Source organism: Giraffa tippelskirchi, chromosome 12 (assembly GCF_054371585.1).
Source record: "Giraffa tippelskirchi isolate mGirTip1 chromosome 12, T2T-mGirTip1v1.2.pri, whole genome shotgun sequence".
Classification (NCBI taxonomy): Eukaryota; Metazoa; Chordata; class Mammalia; order Artiodactyla; family Giraffidae; genus Giraffa; species Giraffa tippelskirchi.
Window position 1 is genome coordinate 67,752,936 of NC_137286.1, and position 22,395 is coordinate 67,775,330.

The following is a 22,395-nucleotide window of genomic DNA, read 5'->3' on the forward strand; positions in this document are numbered from 1 at the left end:
CAGGCAGGCAGGGCATGAGAACACCTGAGCTGCCTTCATGAGTGAATGCTGTGGGGGCAGAGGAAGAGAAGCCGGTCTGCTCCCTCATGTGGTGCCCAGGGCAGGTTGTCCCCAGAGGAAACCCTTACGACGGTGAGGACTCTCACTGCTGTTTCCCAAGGGGTTCCGTCGGTGCGTGTCTTCCCCGGAGCGGTCAGGCCGTCTCTAAAGTACACTGGCCATGGGCATTGCCTCTCCTTGGAACTTCCCACGTGTTTCTCTTTTTTATGGAACAGTGATTTTTCTAGAGGGGTTCTGGGCCACAAGGTTGTTGGGTCATTTTCTAGCCTTCTGTCGTGAAGAACGCTTTCCTGGGCGTTGGGGTGGTTTGTTGTTCCAGCTCCCTTTCTTGGCTTCTTTTGGGAGCTGGTGCAACAAGAGGAACTCAGCCTCTGCCTTCTGGCTGAGATGTCACCCTTCAAACAGCAATGCCTGCCTGGAGATAATGATGGCATTTGCCAAAAGGGCTTCGTTTGGCACATGATATCTTGAAAGGACGTACACCGTCCTGTCAGCTATCAAAGGCTAGTTCAAATGACATAAAAATGAGAACTCTCCAATGGAGTCTTACAGTAGGTGGAGAGTCCGAAAGAAACTCCTTCAGTCATTTCACTGAGAGTCATTGATTGGGGACACCAAGAATATAGGAAGGAATGCAGAAAGAAAAGATGAAATTGTGTTCAGGATCGGGGGGAGGGATGAACAGGGCGTGCTTGCCTTGAATCCAGGCTTTGTTGGGGGATGGGGCATAAAGATCAAACGGGTCTGAAACCACAAAGTGGTGATGGTAACACAGTATCACCAGTTACACAACAGTGTTCCCAAATTGCAACAATGATTAAAAAGTTTACTAATCCCAACTTAACCAACAAAAATGCAGGAAACCATACAAAAAATAAAACATCACCAGAAAGGTGGAAACAAACCAAATGCAAAGCAGTTCAGGGGAAAGGAACTCCATGTCCCCTGGGGGCAGACCGAGTTGACAGCGTCCACGGTGAGCCGACAGGGATGGAGGCGGCAGAGCCGACCGCTCCCCTGGACGTGGTGTTTCCGGCAAGGGCTCTGGGTCTCTGTCCAGAGCGGGGGCTCGTTCTTCCTGCAGGGGTGGGTGAGTCATCGTCGGCGTCTGGGTGTTGCGCGGGAGCCAGGGCAGGCTCTCCCTGCCGAGGCGGTGACTCCTCCTCTGCCTCGGGTTCTCCTGCCAAAGCCCGAGCAGGTACAGGTGCACGTGGAGGTGGAGGTTCTGGCTGAGGGGGTGGGACATCAGTGCCTGGGGCTGGGGGTCCTGCAGGCACGGAGATCCGATGTGCCCGGTGTGCTGGCCAGAACCCAGCTGGCCTGGTGTCTCTGCGAGGGCAAGTCTCGGTTCTCCATCTGCCCTCGGTGGATCCCTGGGTCCTGCACCTGGAGCCACCACCTCTGTAGGGACAGGTCTGGGAAGTGGAGCCTGGTTCCAGTTGGAGGCCAGTGCTAGAGCTGGGGGAGAAGCAAAGTTTGCCCACAGGCCAGCCTTGGCATGTGCGTATCCCGGGACAGAAAGCTTCCAAGAGATTCCCAAAGAATACCCAGGGTCGGATGTCTTTTGGGACTGAAGTGTGCAAGATGGGGGTGGGGGTGTGAGGCCAGCGCTTCCTGCAGGCCCAGCAGCATCTTTCGGGGACTCGTCCCTGTGTAGCTCAGCACCCCCTCCCCACACACTCCCGTGCACCAGCCCCAGCGTCCTCACCTCTGTGCTCTGGCGTGCTGGGCTCCAGGTCCTCCTGCTGCCTCAGAGGCTGGGGTTCTCGGGACTCTGGGTCGGAGCCGGGTGTGCTGAGCTCCGTGGCAGCCTCAGACTGGGCCGCCGGGTGTATCCTGTGTGGTGTCTCGGCAGCAGGCCTTCCCCGCCTCCGTTTCGCCCCCGGTGGGGCTGATGCCTCCGTGGGCACGCTCACCTGGAGCCTGCACTGGGCCTCAGGGGCGGGGGGGTGGTGCTCCGACCCCTCCCTCCGGGAGGTGGACGGGGTGTCCCCGTCCTCGGCCTCATCACGTGGGAAGCTCTGCAACGACAGTGACCGTCAGCCAGCCATGCTGGGACTTTTCCGAGCTGGGCCTGGCCAGTGGAGCCGCTGCTTCTGCCTGCTCGAACTTCTCTTCCCAGAAGGGTCAGAGACGTGTGTCTGCTCAGATCCCCACCCGGGAGGAAAGAGACCCACCTGAGGGTGTGAGGCCAGCCTGGGTGGCCGGCGCTGCCCGCACTCTCCCCATCCCACCCAGCCTGCTCTCCCCAGGGGTGTGGACACAACTTGCCCGCAGGCTTCTGACCCCACATCCGCCTGGGCTTCCTTGAGGGAGACACACCCCGAGAAACCCGCATCCACACACACAGGCAAAGGACCCGGTGTTTCCGGGTGGCATGGGAGAGGTGGCCTGGCACGGCCTGGGGCTCCCCGTGTTACCTTTCTGTTTCTCCGGGCAAAGGGCCAGAGGCCTCTCGGGGGTGCCCTGAGCCAACGTCGACAGGGTGCCCACGCACACTGCCTGTGAGCTCTCCTGAGGCCCCGGCCTCTGGGCAGGGGCAAACAGCAGAACATCCTGGCAGCAAGTGATCTGGCTGGGGGCTCCTCTCCGCTCTGGAGGCCTGGATACCCGGGTTGCGGGTTCTGTTGGGTTCTGTTGCCGGCAGGTGACATCATTTCCTGGGGTTCGTGCTGAGGTCCCTTCCCCAAAACTTCCCAAGGGAATCTCTGGGTTTCTGACTGCTCGACCACCCCCCTTAGGCCATGTGCAGGCACAGTGACAGCCACACAGCCCAGCCCACAGCCCTGGGGAGGCCTGGGTGCAGCCAGGGCCTGAGCTCCGAGGACCCCGCTGCTCTCAGACCAGGCTCCTTCTTCTCATAAGTGGTGTGGCCCTGGACAAGCGTATGCCCCTCAGGGTTTCCCCAGTCTCTCCATCTGCAGAGTGGGGGTCATTCTCCCATCTGCTTCCTAGGTCTGTCGGCCTACGAGCAGCTCCATGCCTTTCCACCTGGGGCCGATATCACGTGGAGCTTGTGCGCTGAGACTTCAGAAAGAAAGACTCCATCCAGGGCTGACACAGCACAGAATGGGGCAGAACGAGGCCTGGATGCGCCGTGGTACCCAGGAAAAGGCACTCCCCCTCCTGACTGTTTTGAGACCCCGCATCCAAGTTGGAGGACCGAAAGGAAGACTCGAAGGTCTCCCTCTCTTATAGAAAAGAGTAGCCAACTTTCTGGTCCTCTGTTTCCATTGAGATTCTGTTCAAGTGTCCCAGCTCGGCTTCTGCGGGTGGCTGAGCTTCTAATGGCTCCCTGCGTTCTTGTCTTTTCCTCTCCAAACCTTCCGTCCTTTCCCCCCTTCTGGGGTGGATGGGCGCTGTCATTGCTTCTACCTTCGAGACAGATTGATGAAAAGTCTGGACCATCGACTCCTTTCCTCTCTTTGGTTCCGTGTCTCTCTCTGGCTGTGTCCCTCTCTTTTCCCTTCTCGATTCAGTCTGTGTCTTCCTCTTTCTCTCTCGTGTGTGGATGAATGGATGCTAGGAATGCACATGTATATGATTAGATGAGGGTTATGTTTTAGGAATAGGTTAGAGGGAGAGAAAGGCTTTAGGTCGGAGTTGGTCATGGGGGAAGGGTCAAGGGTGGTGGTGGTATTTCTTGGAATCTGAGTGCTGTGCATTCTTCGTCTCTTTCCATATGAACCCCTTCTCAGATACACCACTTGCAAGGAGTCTCTCATGTTCCGTTTCCTATCTTTTGCATTTCTGAATGCTTAGCTTCTCTGTTGTGAAGAGGTTCCATTGGATGGAAACCCATTGGCGTACTTCGTTTTCCTCTTTCCCTTACTTGAAGAGACCCATTTCTACCTCCGCCCAGCAAATGGCAAGGAGACTCTGATGTTAAGGAGCCTTTGACCTACGCTTCTTTCTAGCTATCTCATGACATCAGTCTTTAGGGTGAGGCTTTTCCCCGATATTGAGGTGGTGTGAGATCAAAACCAATAGCGTTCTTCAGATGTAGCTGTCTGGTTTTCCCATGGACATTTATTGAAGAGGCTTTCTTGTTCCCATTTGTATATTCTCCCCTTTTGTGTCAGAGATGAGTTGACCATGGATGCCGGGGTTTGTTTCTGGACCCTCAACTTTATTCCATCGATCTGGATCTGTGTGTGTTTTTGCATTCCCAATAGCATACTGTCCTGCTGCTGCCGCTGCGCCTAAGTCACTTTAGTCGTGTCTGACTCTGCGCGACCCCATGGCCTGCAGCCTACCAGGCTCCTCCGTCCAGGGCGTTTTCCAGGCAAGAGTACTGGAGTGGTTCGCCATCGCCTTCTCCGATACTCTCCTGAGGATCCTAGTTTGGTCGTCTAATTTCCTTTCACACAACCTTGGATGTCCGTATCGGGGCTTTTTCGTCGGATTGTATTGACAATTTAGGCTCTTTTCTGTTTCCGTACCCCTTTTGCAATTCTTTGTTCGGTGCGAAAATGCATTGGCATTTTGGGAGGAATAGCATCGAAGCTGTGGATTGCCTTGTGGGGCTGTGACATCATTTTCCCAATAGGAATTCTTTCAAGCCCTGAGCACAGCTTCTCTTTCCAGTGGTTGGTGTGGGCTTGATCTTCCTTCTTCCATCTCTCACCGTTTTGTGAGAACAGGTCCTTCCTTCCCTTCTGGGTTAGATGGACTCGTGGGTATCACTTCAGTGAATGGCATTGTCAGTGGGGGTGATAATTCCCTTCTCATTGGAAGACTTTGCTGTGAGTATTAGAAATGCAAGTGATTTCTCTTCCCCTTCCTCCCTGTCCATCTCTCAGAGCCACCGGGAAACAGAGGCCTCATCCAGCGTCACACAGGCCTGAGGGAGTGCAACTAGACTGTTGTTTCTTCAGGCCCTCAGTGCTGGACATCATCCGGGATACTCTGTGTGTATCTTCCTCAGTCTGCTGTCCCTTCAGAACTTTCCCTAGTTTTCACAGGCTTGTCGTGTTGGTGTTCTTTGTCTGTTTGGAGACACATCCTTGAGAAGCTTTGTGTTTCCACTCATTCGTCTCGCGATGTATGACCTGTCTTTTGCTTTTGTAATGAGGTCTTTCCCACAGTAGATATCTTTGATTTTGCAAAGTCCACTGTATTCTCTGGGTTGTTTTGTGGGCTGCCTTTTTGTTTTGTGTGTGAAGACTCAAAGCACGTGTCCGGTTTCTGCTCATTGTTCTTCTAGATTTGTGACAAGTTTTCATGGAAACTTTGTCTAGGGATAACTGGAAGTGAACTCGGTGTAAGGTGTCAAGTCTCCATCTCCATTCATGTCATGCCCTGCAGTTTCCAATTCCCTGTTCCTGAGTGGTTTTGGAGACCTTGTGGGAAGTTTGGTTGCATCGGAGTTTGCGTTTCCACCTTGAGTAGATTCCCACTGTTCTGCCCTCAGGGACACTGTCAAGGGGGAGTGAGGAGCAGCCTGCACTTCCAGCAGTGACCACACGGTGGGGCGAGTGCTGCTCTCCCCTCTGGGAGCCCCAGGCCACAGGCATCCCAGTGAGGAGCCAGCTCTGTGCTCAGCTGAAAGGAGTTAGTCTCTCAGGAGCCTCTGAGCCCTTGCCTTTGGATCACCCAGGGTGGGCATTTGCTGTGACAGAAAAAATTGCCCTGAATTCCATGGACGGAAGAGCCTGGCTGTGTGGAGTTCGTGAGTTGCCGTGAATCAGACACAACTGAGGACACAAAAATTCAATAGACTAAAACACTTTTTAGGGGTGGGGGGAGTGAAAGGGGGTGATGTGGGGTTTTTTGTCTTATATAATAGCCGAGGGAAATCTAGTTTAAACCTAAATTCACATAGATGGGAAAGGTATAGCTCTCCGTCACCCTATTAAAAAAAAAAAAAAACGACTTCACTTTTCTGAAAGCTTATTTAGTAGCTTCCTTGAGCAGTTCATTGTGAAGGATTTTTTTTTTTTTTTCTGTGACATTGGCCTCATTAAAAAGTACGGTTTGCCTTTACTGGATAATTTTGTTCATTGGTTTGTTAGGGAATCTTGGTAATATTTGAGTTTCCTGGGGAGTATGGTCACATGACCTGGCCCTGGCCAATCGGTGCATTCCACCTCCCTGGCCACTGTGATTGGCTCCGGACTGGGGCAGTGCCCAATCGGGGCCCAGGGCCGGGCCTCACGTTGGAAGCCAGGGGAAGACGAGCTCTCGTCCTGCTGGGGTAGGGGAAGGGGTGGGGCCGGGGGAGGTCAGGCTCCAGCAGTGGGAGGGGCTTGAGGTCCGCCTGCGGCAGTTGGTGACCTTCCTGCTCCCCTCAGGGCAGAGCCGCCGGCCTGAGAATGAGGGCGCTGCTGAGCCCAAGGCGCTGAGATGGCCCGCTGCTGCTGTGGTCCCAGAGCTCCACCCGAGACCTGAGGGAGGCCGTCTGCCCGTGAGTCCTCTCCCGCTTGTCTGTCAGCTTGTTTGAACCATGCTGGATTTTCTGCCCAGCTGGCTAAGGGGAGTCCCTGGAAATGCAAGGGTGTGGGTTTTGGCAGACTTCAGGGAAGACATGCCAGATGAGCCTGGGAGACTCCAGCTTAATCTGGATTCAGGAGATATCTCTTCGGGCCAGCTAGTAATTGTAGGATAAGCCTAATGAGTCTTCACAGGATGAAGAGAGTAACGTGCCAAGGTAGCAATCGATGTCCTCATTCGAGAGGATGAAGCTGGTGCTCAGAGAAGGGGGGAACTTGTCCACAGCAAGGAGGTGTGCACCCAGACAGAACCCCCAGATCCGGCCATTGGAGCTCAGGGAGGCCACTGGTGTGGCTTGTCCCTGTGGCAGGGGCCGAGGCACGCAGCCCACCCTGATTCCTGCGGGGGCCTGACTTGGGAAGTGCCATCTGGTAGCTTTGAGACTCACCAAACCAAATTGCACTGGCGAGAGGAAGGACACCTTCCTTCATCCACCCCCCACCCCCGCCGGATTCCCACATACCCTGACCCCTTTCTCTTGATTTTGGAGCCATTTCCAGAGTCCCGCTCATATGACCTCATTCGAAGTGCACTGTGGACGAGCTGCCATCTGCAGCTGCTACCACAGCAGCCAAGGGCTTTAGCTCCCGAGTACCTCCCTTCCTTTGGAACTTGGGGGCCCTCTACTCCCCACTTGCACACCACAGACCTTTGCTGAGGATTGTGGGGACCCTCACTCAGTTTGCAGCACGTTGTAGCCATCCCTGTCCTCTCAATACCTCCCTTGCCACTCAGCTTGTGAGCCCCTTTGGAGCAGCGTGGCCCACCTGGCTGCAACGGAAGAGACACAGCTGACAGTGAAACAACAGCTTAGATCTGACAGCCGGAAAGCTCTGTCAAAAGGGACCTCCCTCTTCACACCGTAGAGGCTGTAGGAGCCGCCAGGCTTTCGGAACCAGTGCAGGGGCCAAAATGACTCCACAGCCGTTTACCTTCCTGGGGAGGGTTCTGGCTCGAGTGGGAATGGCTCAAGTCTCCTAAGGTTCTGAAAGCCCACTGTGTGCAGATTCACGGTACACAGAGAGGAGAAGGTGGAGTCCTGCCCTGGAGGTGGTCACAGCTCACGGATGAGCCAGGCAGGCAGGCAGGCAGGCAGGGCATGAGAACACCTGAGCTGCCTTCATGAGTGAATGGTGTGGGGGCAGAGGAAGAGAAGCCGGTCTGCTCCCCCATGTGGTGCCCAGGGCAGGTTGTCCCCAGAGGAGACCCTTACGACGGTGAGGACTCTCACTGCTGTTTCCCAAGGGGTTCCGTCGGTGCGTGTCTTCCCCGGAGCGGTCAGGCCGTCTCTAAAGTACACTGGCCATGGGCATTGCCTCTCCTTGGAACTTCCCACGTGTTTCTCTTTTTTATGGAACAGTGATTTTTCTAGAGGGGTTCTGGGCCACAAGGTTGTTGGGTCATTTTCTAGCCTTCTGTCGTGAAGAACGCTTTCCTGGGCGTTGGGGTGGTTTGTTGTTCCAGCTCCCTTTCTTGGCTTCTTTTGGGAGCTGGTGCAACAAGAGGAGCTCAGCCTCTGCCTTCTGGCTGAGATGTCACCCTTCAAACAGCAATGCCTGCCTGGAGATAATGATGGCATTTGCCAAAAGGGCTTCGTTTGGCACATGATATCTTGAAAGGACGTACACCGTCCTGTCAGCTATCAAAGGCTAGTTCAAATGACATAAAAATGAGAACTCTCCAATGGAGTCTTACAGTAGGTGGAGAGTCCGAAAGAAACTCCTTCAGTCATTTCACTGAGAGTCATTGATTGGGGACACCAAGAATATAGGAAGGAATGCAGAAAGAAAAGTTGAAATTGTGTTCAGGATCGGGGGGAGGGATGAACAGGGCGTGCTTGCCTTGAATCCAGGCTTTGTTGGGGGGTGGGGCATAAAGATCAAACGGGTCTGAAACCACAAAGTGGTGATGGTAACACAGTATCACCAGAGTTACACAACAGTGTTCCCAAATTGCAACAATGATGAAAAAGTTTACTAATCTCAACTTAACCAACAAAAATACACGAAACCATACAAAAAGTAAAACATCACCAGAAAGGTGGAAACAAACCAAATGCAAAGCAGTTCAGGGGAAAGGAACTCCATGTCCCCTGGGGGCAGACCGAGTTGACGGCGTCCACGGTGAGCAGACAGGGATGGAGGCTGCAGAGCCGCCCGCTCCCCTGGACGTGGTGTTTCCGGCAAGGGCTCTGGGTCTCTGTCCAGAGCGGGGGCTCGTTCTTCCTGCAGGGGCGGGTGAGTCATCGTCGGCGTCTGGGTGTTGTGCGGGAGCCAGGGCAGGCTCTCCCTGCAGAGGCGGTGACTCCTCCTCTGCCTCGGGTTCTCCTGCCAAAGCCCGAGCAGGTACAGGTGCACGTGGAGGTGGAGGTTCTGGCTGAGGGGGTGGGACATCAGAGCCTGGGGCTGGGGGTCCTGCAGGCACGGTGATCCAATCTGCCCGGTGTGCTGGCCAGTACCCAGCTGGCCTGGTGTCTCTGCGAGGGCAAGTCTCGGTTCTCCATCTGCCCTCGGTGGATCCCTGGGTCCTGCACCTGGAGCCACCACCTCTGTAGGGACAGGTCTGGGAAGTGGAGCCTGGTTCCAGTTGGAGGCCAGTGCTAGAGCTGGGGGAGAAGCAAAGTTTGCCCACAGGCCAGCCTTGGCATGTGCGTATCCCGGGACAGAAAGCTTCCAAGAGATTCCCAAAGAATACCCAGGGTCGGATGTCTTTTGGGACTGAAGTGTGCAAGATGGGGGTGGGGGTGTGAGGCCAGCGCTTGCTGCAGGCCCAGCAGCATCTTTCGGGGACTCGTCCCTGTGTAGCTCAGCACCCCCTCCCCACACACTCCCGTGCACCAGCCCCAGCGTCCTCACCTCTGTGCTCTGGCGTGCTGGGCTCCAGGTCCTCCTGCTGCCTCAGAGGCCGGGGTTCTCGGGACTCCGGGTCGGAGCCGGGTGTGCTGAGCTCCGTGGCAGCCTCAGACTGGGCCGCCAGGTGTATCCTGTGTGGTGTCTCGGCAGCAGGCCTTCCCCGCCTCCGCTTCGCCCCCGGTGGGGCTGATGCCTCCGTGGGCACGCTCACCTGGAGCCTGCACTGGGCCTCAGGGGCGGGGGGGTGGTGCTCCGACCCCTCCCTCCGGGAGGTGGACGGGGTGTCCCCGTCCTCGGCCTCATCACGTGGGAAGCTCTGCAACGACAGTGACCGTCAGCCAGCCGTGTTGGGAGTTTTCCGAGCTGGGTCGGGCCAGTGGAGCCGCTGCTTCTGCCTGCTCGAACTTCTCTTCCCAGAAGGGTCAGAGACGTGTGTCTGCTCAGATCCCCACCCGGGAGGAAAGAGACCCACCTGAGGGTGTGAGGCCAGCCTGGGCGGCCGGCGCTGCCCGCACTCTCCCCATCCCACCCAGCCTGCTCTCCTCTGGGGTGTGGACACAACTTGCCCGCCGGCTTCTGACCCCACATCCGCCTGGGCTTCCTTGAGGGAGACACACCCCGAGAAACCCGCATCCACACACACAGGCAAAGGACCCGGTGTTTCCGGGTGGCATGGGAGAGGTGGCCTGGCCCGGCCTGGGGCTCCCCGTGTTACCTTTCTGTTTCTCCGGGCAAAGGGCCAGAGGCCTCTCGGGGGTGCCCTGAGCCAACGTTGACAGGGTGCCCACGCACACTGCCTGTGAGCTCTCCTGAGGCCCCGGCCTCTGGGCAGGGGCAAACAGCAGAACATCCTGGCAGCAAGTGATCTGGCTGGGGGCTCCTCTCCGCTCTGGAGGCCTGGATACCCGGGTTGCGGGTTCTGTTGGGTTCTGTTGCCGGCAGGTGACATCATTTCCTGGGGTTCGTGCTGAGGTCCCTTCCCCAAAACCTCCCAAGGGAATCTCTGGGTTTCTGACTGCTCGACCACCCCCCTTAGGCCATGTGAAGGCACAGTGACAGCCACACAGCCCAGCCCACAGCCCTGGGGAGGCCTGGGTGCAGCCAGGGCCTGAGCTCCGAGGACCCCGCTGCTCTCAGACCAGGCTCCTTCTTCTCATAAGTGGTGTGGCCCTGGACAAGCGTATGCCCCTCAGGGTTTCCCCAGTCTCTCCCTCTGCAGAGTGGGGGTCATTCTCCCATCTGCTTCCTAGTTCTGTCGGCCTACGAGCAGCTCCATGCCTTTCCACCTGGGGCCGATATCACGTGGAGCTTGTGCGCTGAGACTTCAGAAAGAAAGACTCCATCCAGGGCTGACACAGCACAGAATGGGGCAGAACGAGGCCTGGATGCGCCGTGGTACCCAGGAAAAGGCACTCCCCCTCCTGAGTGTTTTGAGACCCCGCATCCACGTTGGAGGACCGAAAGGAAGACTCGAAGGTCTCCCTCTCTTATAGAAAAGAGTAGCCAACTTTCTGGTCCTCTGTTTCCATTGAGATTCTGTTCAAGTGTCCCAGCTCGGCTTCTGTGCGTGCCTGAGCTTCTAAGCGCTCCCTGCGTTCTTGTCTTTTCCTCTCCAAACCTTCCGTCCTTTTCCCCCTTCTGGGGTGGATGGGCGCTGTCGTTGCTTCTACCTTCGAGACAGATTGATGAAAAGTCTGGACCGTCGACTCCTTTCCTCTTTCTGGTTCCGTGTCTCTCTCTGGCTGTGTCCCTCTCTTTTCCCTTCTCGATTCAGTCTGTGTCTTCCTCTTTCTCTCTCGTGTGTGGATGGATGGATGCTAGGAATGCACATGTATATGATTAGATGAGGGTTATGTTTTAGGGATAGGTTAGAGGGAGAGAAAGGCTTTAGGTCGGAGTTGGTCATGGGGGAAGGGTCAAGGGTGGTGGTGGTGTTTCTTGGAATCTGAGTGCTGTGCATTCTTCGTCTCTTTCCATATGAACCCCTTCTCAGATACACCACTTGCAAGGAGTCTCTCATGTTCCGTTTCCTATCTTTTGCATTTCTGAATGCTTAGCTTCTCTGTTGTGAAGAGGTTCCATTGGATGGAAACCCATTGGCGTACTTCGTTTTCCTCTTTCCCTTACGTGAAGAGACCCATTTCTACCTCCGCCCAGCAAATGGCAAGGAGACTCTGATGTTAAGGAGCCTTTGACCTACGCTTCTTTCTAGCTATCTCATGACATCAGTCTTTAGGGTGAGGCTTTTCCCCGATATTGAGGTGGTGTGAGATCAAAACCAATAGCGTTCTTCAGATGTAGCTGTCTGGTTTTCCCATGGACATTTATTGAAGAGGCTTTCTTGTTCCCATTTGGATATTCTCCCCTTCTGTGTCAGAGATGAGTTGACCATGGATGCCGGGGTTTGTTTCTGGACCCTCAACTTTATTCCATCGATCTGGATCTGTGTGTGTTGTTGCATTCCCAATAGCATACTGTCCTGCTGCTGCCGCTGCGGCTAAGTCACTTCAGTCGTGTCTGACTCTGCGCGACCCCATGGCCTGCAGCCTACCAGGCTCCTCCGTCCAGGGCGTTTTCCAGGCAAGAGTACTGGAGTGGGTCGCCATCGCCTTCTCCGATACTCTCCTGAGGATCCTAGTTTGGTCGTCTAATTTCCTTTCACACAACCTTGGATGTCCGTATCGGGGCTTTTTCGTCGGATTGTATTGACAATTTAGGCTCTTTTCTGTTTCCGTACCCCTTTTGCAATTCTTTGTTTGGTGCGAAAATGCATTGGCATTTTGGGAGGAATAGCATCGAAGCTGTGGATTGCCTTGTGGGGCTGTGACATCATTTTCCCAATAGGAATTCTTTCAAGCCCTGAGCACAGCTTCTCTTTCCAGTGGTTGGTGTGGGCTTGATCTTCCTTCTTCCATCTCTCGCCGTTTTGTCAGGACAGGTCCTTCCTTCCCTTCTGGGTTAGATGGACTCGTGGGTATCACTTCAGTGAATGGCATTGTCAGTGGGGGTGATAATTCCCTTCTCATTGGAAGACTTTGCTGTGAGTATTAGAAATGCAAGTGATTTCTCTTCCCCTTCCTCCCTGTCCATCTCTCAGAGCCACCGGGAAACAGAGGCCTCATCCAGGGTCACACAGGCCTGAGGGAATGCAACTAGACTGTTGTTTCTTCAGGCCCTCAGTGCTGGACATCATCCGGGATACTCTGTGTGTGTCTTCCTCAGTCTGGTGTCCCTTCAGACCTTTCCCTAGTTTTCACAGGCTTGTCGTGTTGGTGTTCTTTGTCTGTTTGGAGACACATCCTTGAGAAGCTTTGTGTTTCCACTCATTCGTCTCGCGATGTATGACCTGTCTTTTGCTTTTGTAATGAGGTCTTTCCCACAGTAGATATCTTTGATTTTGCAAAGTCCACTGTATTCTCTGGGTTGTTTTGTGGGCTGCCTTTTTGTTTTGTGTGTGAAGACTCAAAGCACGTGTCCGGTTTCTGCTCATTGTTCTTCTAGATTTGTGACAAGTTTTCATGGAAACTTTGTCTAGGGATAACTGGAAGTGAACTCGGTGTAAGGTGTCAAGTCTCCATCTCCATTCATGTCATGCCCTGCAGTTTCCAATTCCCTGTTCCTGAGTGGTTTTGGAGACCTTGTGGGAAGTTTGGTTGCATCGGAGTTTGCGTTTCCACCTTGAGTAGATTCACACTGTTCTGCCCTCAGGGACACTGTCAAGGGGGAGTGAGGAGCAGCCTGCACTTCCAGCAGTGACCACACGGTGGGGCGAGTGCTGCTCTCCCCTCTGGGAGCCCCAGGCCACAGGCATCCCAGTGAGGAGCCAGCTCTGTGCTCAGCTGAAAGGAGTTAGTCTCTCAGGAGCCTCTGAGCCCTTGCCTTTGGATCACCCAGGGTGGGCATTTGCTGTGACAGAAAAAATTGCCCTGAATTCCATGGACGGAAGAGCCTGGCTGTGTGGAGTTCGTGAGTTGCCGTGAATCAGACACAACTGAGGACACAAAAATTCAATAGACTAAAACACTTTTTGGGGGTGGGGGGAGTGAAAGGGGGTGATGTGGGGTTTTTTGTCTTATATAATAGCCGAGGGAAATCTAGTTTAAACCTAAATTCACATAGATGGGAAAGGTATAGCTCTCCGTCACCCTATTAAAAAAAAAAAAAAAAAACGACTTCACTTTTCTGAAAGCTTATTTAGTAGCTTCCTTGAGCAGTTCATTGTGAAGGATTTTTTTTTTTTTTTTCTGTGACATTGGCCTCGTTAAAAAGTACGGTTTGCCTTTACTGGATAATTTTGTTCATTGGTTTGTTAGGGAATCTTGGTAATATTTGAGTTTCCTGGGGAGTATGGTCACATGACCTGGCCCTGGCCAATCGGTACATTCCACCTCCCTGGCCACTGTGATTGGCTCCGGACTGGGGCAGTGCCCAATCGGGGCCCAGGGCCGGGCCTCACGTTGGAAGCCAGGGGAAGACGAGCTCTCGTCCTGCTGGGGTAGGGGAAGGGGTGGGGCCGGGGGAGGTCAGGCTCCAGCAGTGGGAGGGGCTTGAGGTCCGCCTGCGGCAGTTGGTGACCTTCCTGCTCCCCTCAGGGCAGAGCCGCCGGCCTGAGAATGAGGGCGCTGCTGAGCCCAAGGCGCTGGGATGGCCCGCTGCTGCTGTGGTCCCAGAGCTCCACCCGAGACCTGAGGGAGGCCGTCTGCCCGTGAGTCCTCTCCCGCTTGTCTGTCAGCTTGTTTGAACCATGCTGGGTTTTCTGCCCAGCTGGCTAAGGGGAGTCCCTGGAAATGCAAGGGTGTGGGTTTTGGCAGACTTCAGGGAAGACATGCCAGATGAGCCTGGGAGACTCCAGCTTAATCTGGATTCAGGAGATATCTCTTCGGGCCAGCTAGTAATTGTAGGATAAGCCTAATGAGTCTTCACAGGATGAAGAGAGTAACGTGCCAAGGTAGCAATCGATGTCCTCATTCGAGAGGATGAAGCTGGTGCTCAGAGAAGGGGGGAACTTGTCCACAGCAAGGAGGTGTGCACCCAGACAGAACCCCCAGATCCGGCCATTGGAGCTCAGGGAGGCCACTGGTGTGGCTTGTCCCTGTGGCAGGGGCCGAGGCACGCAGCCCACCCTGATTCCTGCGGGGGCCTGACTTGGGAAGTGCCATCTGGTAGCTTTGAGACTCACCAAACCAAATTGCACTGGCGAGAGGAAGGACACCTTCCTTCATCCACCCCCCACCCCCGCCGGATTCCCACATACCCTGACCCCTTTCTCTTGATTTCGGAGCCATTTCCAGAGTCCCGCTCATATGACCTCATTCGAAGTGCACTGTGGACGAGCTGCCATCTGCAGCTGCTACCACAGCAGCCAAGGGCTTTAGCTCCCGAGTACCTCCCTTCCTTTGGAACTTGGGGGCCCTCTACTCCCCACTTGCACACCACAGACCTTTGCTGAGGATTGTGGGGACCCTCACTCAGTTTGCAGCACGTTGTAGCCATCCCTGTCCTCTCAATACCTCCCTTGCCACTCAGCTTGTGAGCCCCTTTGGAGCAGCGTGGCCCACCTGGCTGCAACGGAAGAGACACAGCTGACAGTGAAACAACAGCTTAGATCTGACAGCCGGAAAGCTCTGTCAAAAGGGACCTCCCTCTTCACACCGTAGAGGCTGTAGGAGCCGCCAGGCTTTCGGAACCAGTGCAGGGGCCAAAATGACTCCACAGCCGTTTACCTTCCTGGGGAGGGTTCTGGCTCGAGTGGGAATGGCTCAAGTCTCCTAAGGTTCTGAAAGCCCACTGTGTGCAGATTCACGGTACACAGAGAGGAGAAGGTGGAGTCCTGCCCTGGAGGTGGTCACAGCTCACGGATGAGCCAGGCAGGCAGGCAGGCAGGGCATGAGAACACCTGAGCTGCCTTCATGAGTGAATGGTGTGGGGGCAGAGGAAGAGAAGCCGGTCTGCTCCCCCATGTGGTGCCCAGGGCAGGTTGTCCCCAGAGGAGTCCCTTACGACGGTGAGGACTCTCACTGCTGTTTCCCAAGGGGTTCCGTCGGTGCGTGTCTTCCCCGGAGCGGTCAGGCCGTCTCTAAAGTACACTGGCCATGGGCATTGCCTCTCCTTGGAACTTCCCACGTGTTTCTCTTTTTTATGGAACAGTGATTTTTCTAGAGGGGTTCTGGGCCACAAGGTTGTTGGGTCATTTTCTAGCCTTCTGTCGTGAAGAACGCTTTCCTGGGCGTTGGGGTGGTTTGTTGTTCCAGCTCCCTTTCTTGGCTTCTTTTGGGAGCTGGTGCAACAAGAGGAGCTCAGCCTCTGCCTTCTGGCTGAGATGTCACCCTTCAAACAGCAATGCCTGCCTGGAGATAATGATGGCATTTGCCAAAAGGGCTTCGTTTGGCACATGATATCTTGAAAGGACGTACACCGTCCTGTCAGCTATCAAAGGCTAGTTCAAATGACATAAAAATGAGAACTCTCCAATGGAGTCTTACAGTAGGTGGAGAGTCCGAAAGAAACTCCTTCAGTCATTTCACTGAGAGTCATTGATTGGGGACACCAAGAATATAGGAAGGAATGCAGAAAGAAAAGTTGAAATTGTGTTCAGGATCGGGGGGAGGGATGAACAGGGCGTGCTTGCCTTGAATCCAGGCTTTGTTGGGGGGTGGGGCATAAAGATCAAACGGGTCTGAAACCACAAAGTGGTGATGGTAACACAGTATCACCAGAGTTACACAACAGTGTTCCCAAATTGCAACAATGATGAAAAAGTTTACTAATCCCAACTTAACCAACAAAAATACACGAAACCATACAAAAAGTAAAACATCACCAGAAAGGTGGAAACAAACCAAATGCAAAGCAGTTCAGGGGAAAGGAACTCCATGTCCCCTGGGGGCAGACCGAGTTGACGGCGTCCACGGTGAGCAGACAGGGATGGAGGCTGCAGAGCCGCCCGCTCCCCTGGACGTGGTGTTTCCGGCAAGGGCTCTGGGTCTCTGTCCAGAGCGGGGGCTCGTTCTTCCTGCAGGGGCGGGTGAGTCATCGTCGGCGTCTGGGTGTTGTGCGGGAGCCAGGGCAGGCTCTCCCTGCCGAGGCGGTGACTCCTCCTCTGCCTCGGGTTCTCCTGCCAAAGCCCGAGCAGGTACAGGTGCACGTGGAGGTGGAGGTTCTGGCTGAGGGGGTGGGACATCAGAGCCTGGGGCTGGGGGTCCTGCAGGCACGGTGATCCAATCTGCCCGGTGTGCTGGCCAGAACCCAGCTGGCCTGGTGTCTCTGCGAGGGCAAGTCTCGGTTCTCCATCTGCCCTCGGAGGATCCCTGGGTCCTGCACCTGGAGCCACCACCTCTGTAGGGACAGGTCTGGGAAGTGGAGCCTGGGTCCAGTTGGAGGCCAGTGCTAGAGCTGGGGGAGAAGCAAAGTTTGCCCACAGGCCAGCCTTGGCATGTGCGTATCCCGGGACAGAAAGCTTCCAAGAGATTCCCAAAGAATACCCAGGGTCGGATGTCTTTTGGGACTGAAGTGTGCAAGATGGGGGTGGGGGTGTGAGGCCAGCGCTTGCTGTAGGCCCAGCAGCATCTTTCGGGGACTCGTCCCTGTGTAGCTCAGCACCCCCTCCCCACACACTCCCGTGCACCAGCCCCAGCGTCCTCACCTCTGTGCTCTGGCGTGCTGGGCTCCAGGTCCTCCTGCTGCCTCAGAGGCCGGGGTTCTCGGGACTCCGGGTCGGAGCCGGGTGTGCTGAGCTCCGTGGCAGCCTCAGACTGGGCCGCCGGGTGTATCCTGGGCGGTGTCTCGGCAGCAGGCCTTCCCCGCCTCCGCTTCGCCCGCGGTGGGGCTGATGCCTCCGTGGGCACGCTCACCTGGAGCCTGCACTGGGCCTCAGGGGCGGGGGGGCGGTGCTCCGACCCCTCCCTCCGGGAGGTGGACGGGGTGTCCCCGTCCTCGGCCTCATCACGTGGGAAGCTCTGCAACGACAGTGACCGTCAGCCAGCCGTGCTGGGAGTTTTCCGAGCTGGGCCTGGCCAGTGGAGCCGCTGCTTCTGCCTGCTCGAACTTCTCTTCCCAGAAGGGTCAGAGACGTGTGTCTGCTCAGATCCCCACCCGGGAGGAAAGAGACCCACCTGAGGGTGTGAGGCCAGCCTGGGCGGCCGGCGCTGCCCGCACTCTCCCCATCCCACCCAGCCTGCTCTCCCCTGGGGTGTGGACACAACTTGCCCGCAGGCTTCTGACCCCACATCCGCCTGGGCTTCCTTGAGGGAGACACACCCCGAGAAACCCGCATCCACACACACAGGCAAAGGACCCGGTGTTTCCGGGTGGCATGGGAGAGGTGGCCTGGCCCGGCCTGGGGCTCCCCGTGTTACCTTTCTGTTTCTCCGGGCAAAGGGCCAGAGGCCTCTCGGGGGTGCCCTGAGCCAACGTTGACAGGGTGCCCACGCACACTGCCTGTGAGCTCTCCTGAGGCCCCGGCCTCTGGGCAGGGGCAAACAGCAGAACATCCTGGCAGCAAGTGATCTGGCTGGGGGCTCCTCTCCGCTCTGGAGGCCTGGATACCCGGGTTGCGGGTTCTGTTGGGTTCTGTTGCCGGCAGGTGACATCATTTCCTGGGGTTCGTGCTGAGGTCCCTTCCCCAAAACTTCCCAAGGGAATCTCTGGGTTTCTGACTGCTCGACCACCCCCCTTAGGCCATGTGCAGGCACAGTGACAGCCACACAGCCCAGCCCACAGCCCTGGGGAGGCCTGGGTGCAGCCAGGGCCTGAGCTCCGAGGACCCCGCTGCTCTCAGACCAGGCTCCTTCTTCTCATAAGTGGTGTGGCCCTGGACAAGCGTATGCCCCTCAGGGTTTCCCCAGTCTCTCCATCTGCAGACTGGGGGTCATTCTCCCATCTGCTTCCTAGTTCTGTCGGCCTACGAGCAGCTCCATGCCTTTCCACCTGGGGCCGATATCACGTGGAGCTTGTGCGCTGAGACTTCAGAAAGAAAGACTCCATCCAGGGCTGACACAGCACAGAATGGGGCAGAACAAGGCCTGGATGCGCCGTGGTACCCAGGAAAAGTCACTCCCCCTCCTGACTGTTTTGAGACCCCGCATCCAAGTTCAGGACCGAAAGGAAGACTCGAAGGTCTCCCTCTCTTATAGAAAAGAGTAGCCAACTTTCTGGTCCTCTGTTTCCATTGAGATTCTGTTCAAGTGTCCCAGCTCGGCTTCTGCGGGTGGCTGAGCTTCTAAGGGCTCCCTGCGTTCTTGTCTTTTCCTCTCCAAACCTTCCGTCCTTTTCCCCCTTCTGGGGTGGATGGGCGCTGTCGTTGCTTCTACCTTCGAGACAGATTGATGAAAAGTCTGGACCGTCGACTCCTTTCCTCTTTCTGGTTCCGTGTCTCCTTCTGGCTCTGTCCCTCTCTTTTCCCTTCTCGATTCAGTCTGTGTCTTCCTCTTTCTCTCTCGTGTGTGGATGGATGGATGCTAGGAATGCACATGTATATGATTAGATGAGGGTTATGTTTTAGGGATAGGTTAGAGGGAGAGAAAGGCTTTAGGTCGGAGTTGGTCATGGGGGAAGGGTCAAGGGTGGTGGTGGTGTTTCTTGGAATCTGAGTGCTGTGCATTCTTCGTCTCTTTCCATATGAACCCCTTCTCAGATACACCACTTGCAAGGAGTCTCTCATGTTCCGTTTCCTATCTTTTGCATTTCTGAATGCTTAGCTTCTCTGTTGTGAAGAGGTTCCATTGGATGGAAACCCATTGGCGTACTTCGTTTTCCTCTTTCCCTTACGTGAAGAGACCCATTTCTACCTCCGCCCAGCAAATGGCAAGGAGACTCTGATGTTAAGGAGCCTTTGACCTACGCTTCTTTCTAGCTATCTCATGACATCAGTCTTTAGGGTGAGGCTTTTCCCCGATATTGAGGTGGTGTGAGATCAAAACCAATAGCGTTCTTCAGATGTAGCTGTCTGGTTTTCCCATGGACATTTATTGAAGAGGCTTTCTTGTTCCCATTTGGATATTCTCCCCTTTTGTGTCAGAGATGAGTTGACCATGGATGCCGGGGTTTGTTTCTGGACCCTCAACTTTATTCCATCGATCTGGATCTGTGTGTGTTGTTGCATTCCCAACAGCATACTGTCCTGCTGCTGCCGCTGCGGCTAAGTCACTTCAGTCGTGTCTGACTCTGCGCGACCCCATGGCCTGCAGCCTACCAGGCTCCTCCGTCCAGGGCGTTTTCCAGGCAAGAGTACTGGAGTGGGTCGCCATCGCCTTCTCCGATACTCTCCTGAGGATCCTAGTTTGGTCGTCTAATTTCCTTTCACACAACCTTGGATGTCCGTATCGGGGCTTTTTCGTCGGATTGTATTGACAATTTAGGCTCTTTTCTGTTTCCGTACCCCTTTTGCAATTCTTTGTTCGGTGCGAAAATGCATTGGCATTTTGGGAGGAATAGCATCGAAGCTGTGGATTGCCTTGTGGGGCTGTGACATCGTTTTCCCAATAGGAATTCTTTCAAGCCCTGAGCACAGCTTCTCTTTCCAGTGGTTGGTGTGGGCTTGATCTTCCTTCTTCCATCTCTCGCCATTTTGTGAGAACAGGTCCTTCCTTCCCTTCTGGGTTAGATGGACTCGTGGGTATCACTTCAGTGAATGGCATTGTCAGTGGGGGTGATAATTCCCTTCTCATTGGAAGACTTTGCTGTGAGTATTAGAAATGCAAGTGATTTCTCTTCCCCTTCCTCCCTGTCCATCTCTCAGAGCCACCGGGAAACAGAGGCCTCATCCAGGGTCACACAGGCCTGAGGGAGTGCAACTAGACTGTTGTTTCTCCAGGCCCTCAGTGCTGGACATCATCCGGGATACTCTGTGTGTGTCTTCCTCAGTCTGCTGTCCCTTCAGACCTTTCCCTAGTTTTCACAGGCGTGTCGTGTTGGTGTTCTTTGTCTGTTTGGAGACACATCCTTGAGAAGCTTTGTGTTTCCACTCATTCGTCTCGCGATGTATGACCTGTCTTTTGCTTTTGTAATGAGGTCTTTCCCACAGTAGATATCTTTGATTTTGCAAAGTCCACTGTATTCTCTGGGTTGTTTTGTGGGCTGCCTTTTTGTTTTGTGTGTGAAGACTCAAAGCACGTGTCCGGTTTCTGCTCATTGTTCTTCTAGATTTGTGACAAGTTTTCATGGAAACTTTGTCTAGGGATAACTGGAAGTGAACTCGGTGTAAGGTGTCAAGTCTCCATCTCCATTCATGTCATGCCCTGCAGTTTCCAATTCCCTGTTCCTGAGTGGTTTTGGAGACCTTGTGGGAAGTTTGGTTGCATCGGAGTTTGCGTTTCCACCTTGAGTAGATTCACACTGTTCTGCCCTCAGGGACACTGTCAAGGGGTAGTGAGGAGCAGCCTGCACGTCCAGCAGTGACCACACGGTGGGGCGAGTGCTGCTCTCCCCTCTGGGAGCCCCAGGCCACAGGCATCCCAGTGAGGAGCCAGCTCTGTGCTCAGCTGAAAGGAGTTAGTCTCTGAGGAGCCTCTGAGCCCTTGCCTTTGGATCACCCAGGGTGGGCATTTGCTGTGACAGAAAAAATTGCCCTGAATTCCATGGACGGAAGAGCCTGGCTGTGTAGAGTTCGTGAGTTGCCGTGAATCAGACACAACTGAGGACACAAAAATTCAATAGACTAAAACACTTTTTGGGGGTGGGGGGAGTGAAAGGGGGTGATGTGGGGTTTTTTGTCTTATATAATAGCCGAGGGAAATCTAGTTTAAACCTAAATTCACATAGATGGGAAAGGTATAGATCTCCGTCACCCTATTAAAAAAAAAAAAAAAAACGACTTCACTTTTCTGAAAGCTTATTTAGTAGCTTCCTTGAGCAGTTCATTGTGAAGGATTTTTTTTTTTTTTCTGTGACATTGGCCTCATTAAAAAGTACGGGTTGCCTTTACTGGATAATTTTGTTCATTGGTTTTTTAGGGAATCTTGGGAATATTTGAGTTTCCTGGGGAGTATGTTCATATGACCTGGCCCTGGCCAATCGGTGCGTTCCACCTCCCTGGCCACTGTGATTGGCTCCGGACTGGGGCAGTGCCCAATCGGGGCCCAGGGCCGGGCCTCATGTTGGAAGCCAGGCGAAGACGAGCTCTCGTCCTGCTGGGGTAGGGGAAGGGGTGGGGCCGGGGGAGGTCAGGCTCCAGCAGTGGGAGGGGCTTGAGGTCCGCCTGCGGCAGTTGGTGACCTTCCTGCTCCCCTCAGGGCAGAGCCGCCGGCCTGAGAATGAGGGCGCTGCTGAGCCCAAGGCGCTGGGATGGCCCGCTGCTGCTGTGGTCCCAGAGCTCCACCCGAGACCTGAGGGAGGCCGTCTGCCCGTGAGTCCTCTCCCGCTTGTCTGTCAGCTTGTTTGCACCATGCTGGGTTTTCTGCCCAGCTGGCTAAGGGGAGTCCCTGGAAATGCAAGGGTGTGGGTTTTGGCAGACTTCAGGGAAGACATGCCAGATGAGCCTGGGAGACTCCAGCTTAATCTGGATTCAGGAGATATCTCTTCGGGCCAGCTAGTAATTGTAGGATAAGCCTAATGAGTCTTCACAGGATGAAGAGAGTAACGTGCCAAGGTAGCAATCGATGTCCTCATTCGAGAGGATGAAGCTGGTGCTCAGAGAAGGGGGGAACTTGGCCACAGCAAGGAGGTGTGCACCCAGACAGAACCCCCAGATCCGGCCATTTGAGCTCAGGGAGGCCACTGGTGTGGCTTGTCCCTGTGGCAGGGGCCGAGGCACGCAGCCCACCCTGATTCCTGCGGGGGCCTGACTTGGGAAGTGCCATCTGGTAGCTTTGAGACTCACCAAACCAAATTGCACTGGAGAGAGGAAGGACACCTTCCTTCATCCACCCCCCACCCCCGCCGGATTCCCACATACCCTGACCCCTTTCTCTTGATTTCGGAGCCATTTCCAGAGTCCCGCTCATATGACCTCATTCGAAGTGCACTGTGGACGAGCTGCCATCTGCAGCTGCTACCA

General features: G+C 54.9%; 1 protein-coding gene across 1 annotated transcript; it reads right to left on the bottom strand.

The window, feature by feature from the left end:
- Nucleotides 1-857: 857 nt before the first annotated feature.
- LOC145528623 (uncharacterized) lies at nucleotides 858-21,495 on the bottom strand. The gene is made up of 3 exons (XM_081547278.1): nucleotides 21,491-21,495; nucleotides 1,769-2,079; nucleotides 858-1,518 (listed from the first exon to the last, which is right to left on the bottom strand). The coding sequence occupies exons 1-3, from the start codon at nucleotides 21,493-21,495 to the stop codon at nucleotides 890-892; spliced, it is 945 nt and encodes a 314-aa protein (XP_081403404.1). The 3' UTR covers nucleotides 858-889.
- Nucleotides 21,496-22,395: the final 900 nt, after the last annotated feature.

Excerpts from the sequence above, each read along its gene's own strand:
- LOC145528623 (XM_081547278.1), bottom strand. Across the intron at positions 1,519-1,768 it reads CAGCACGCCAGAGCACAGAG|CTCTAGCACTGGCCTCCAAC; the intron begins GTGAGGACGCTG and ends CTTCTCCCCCAG.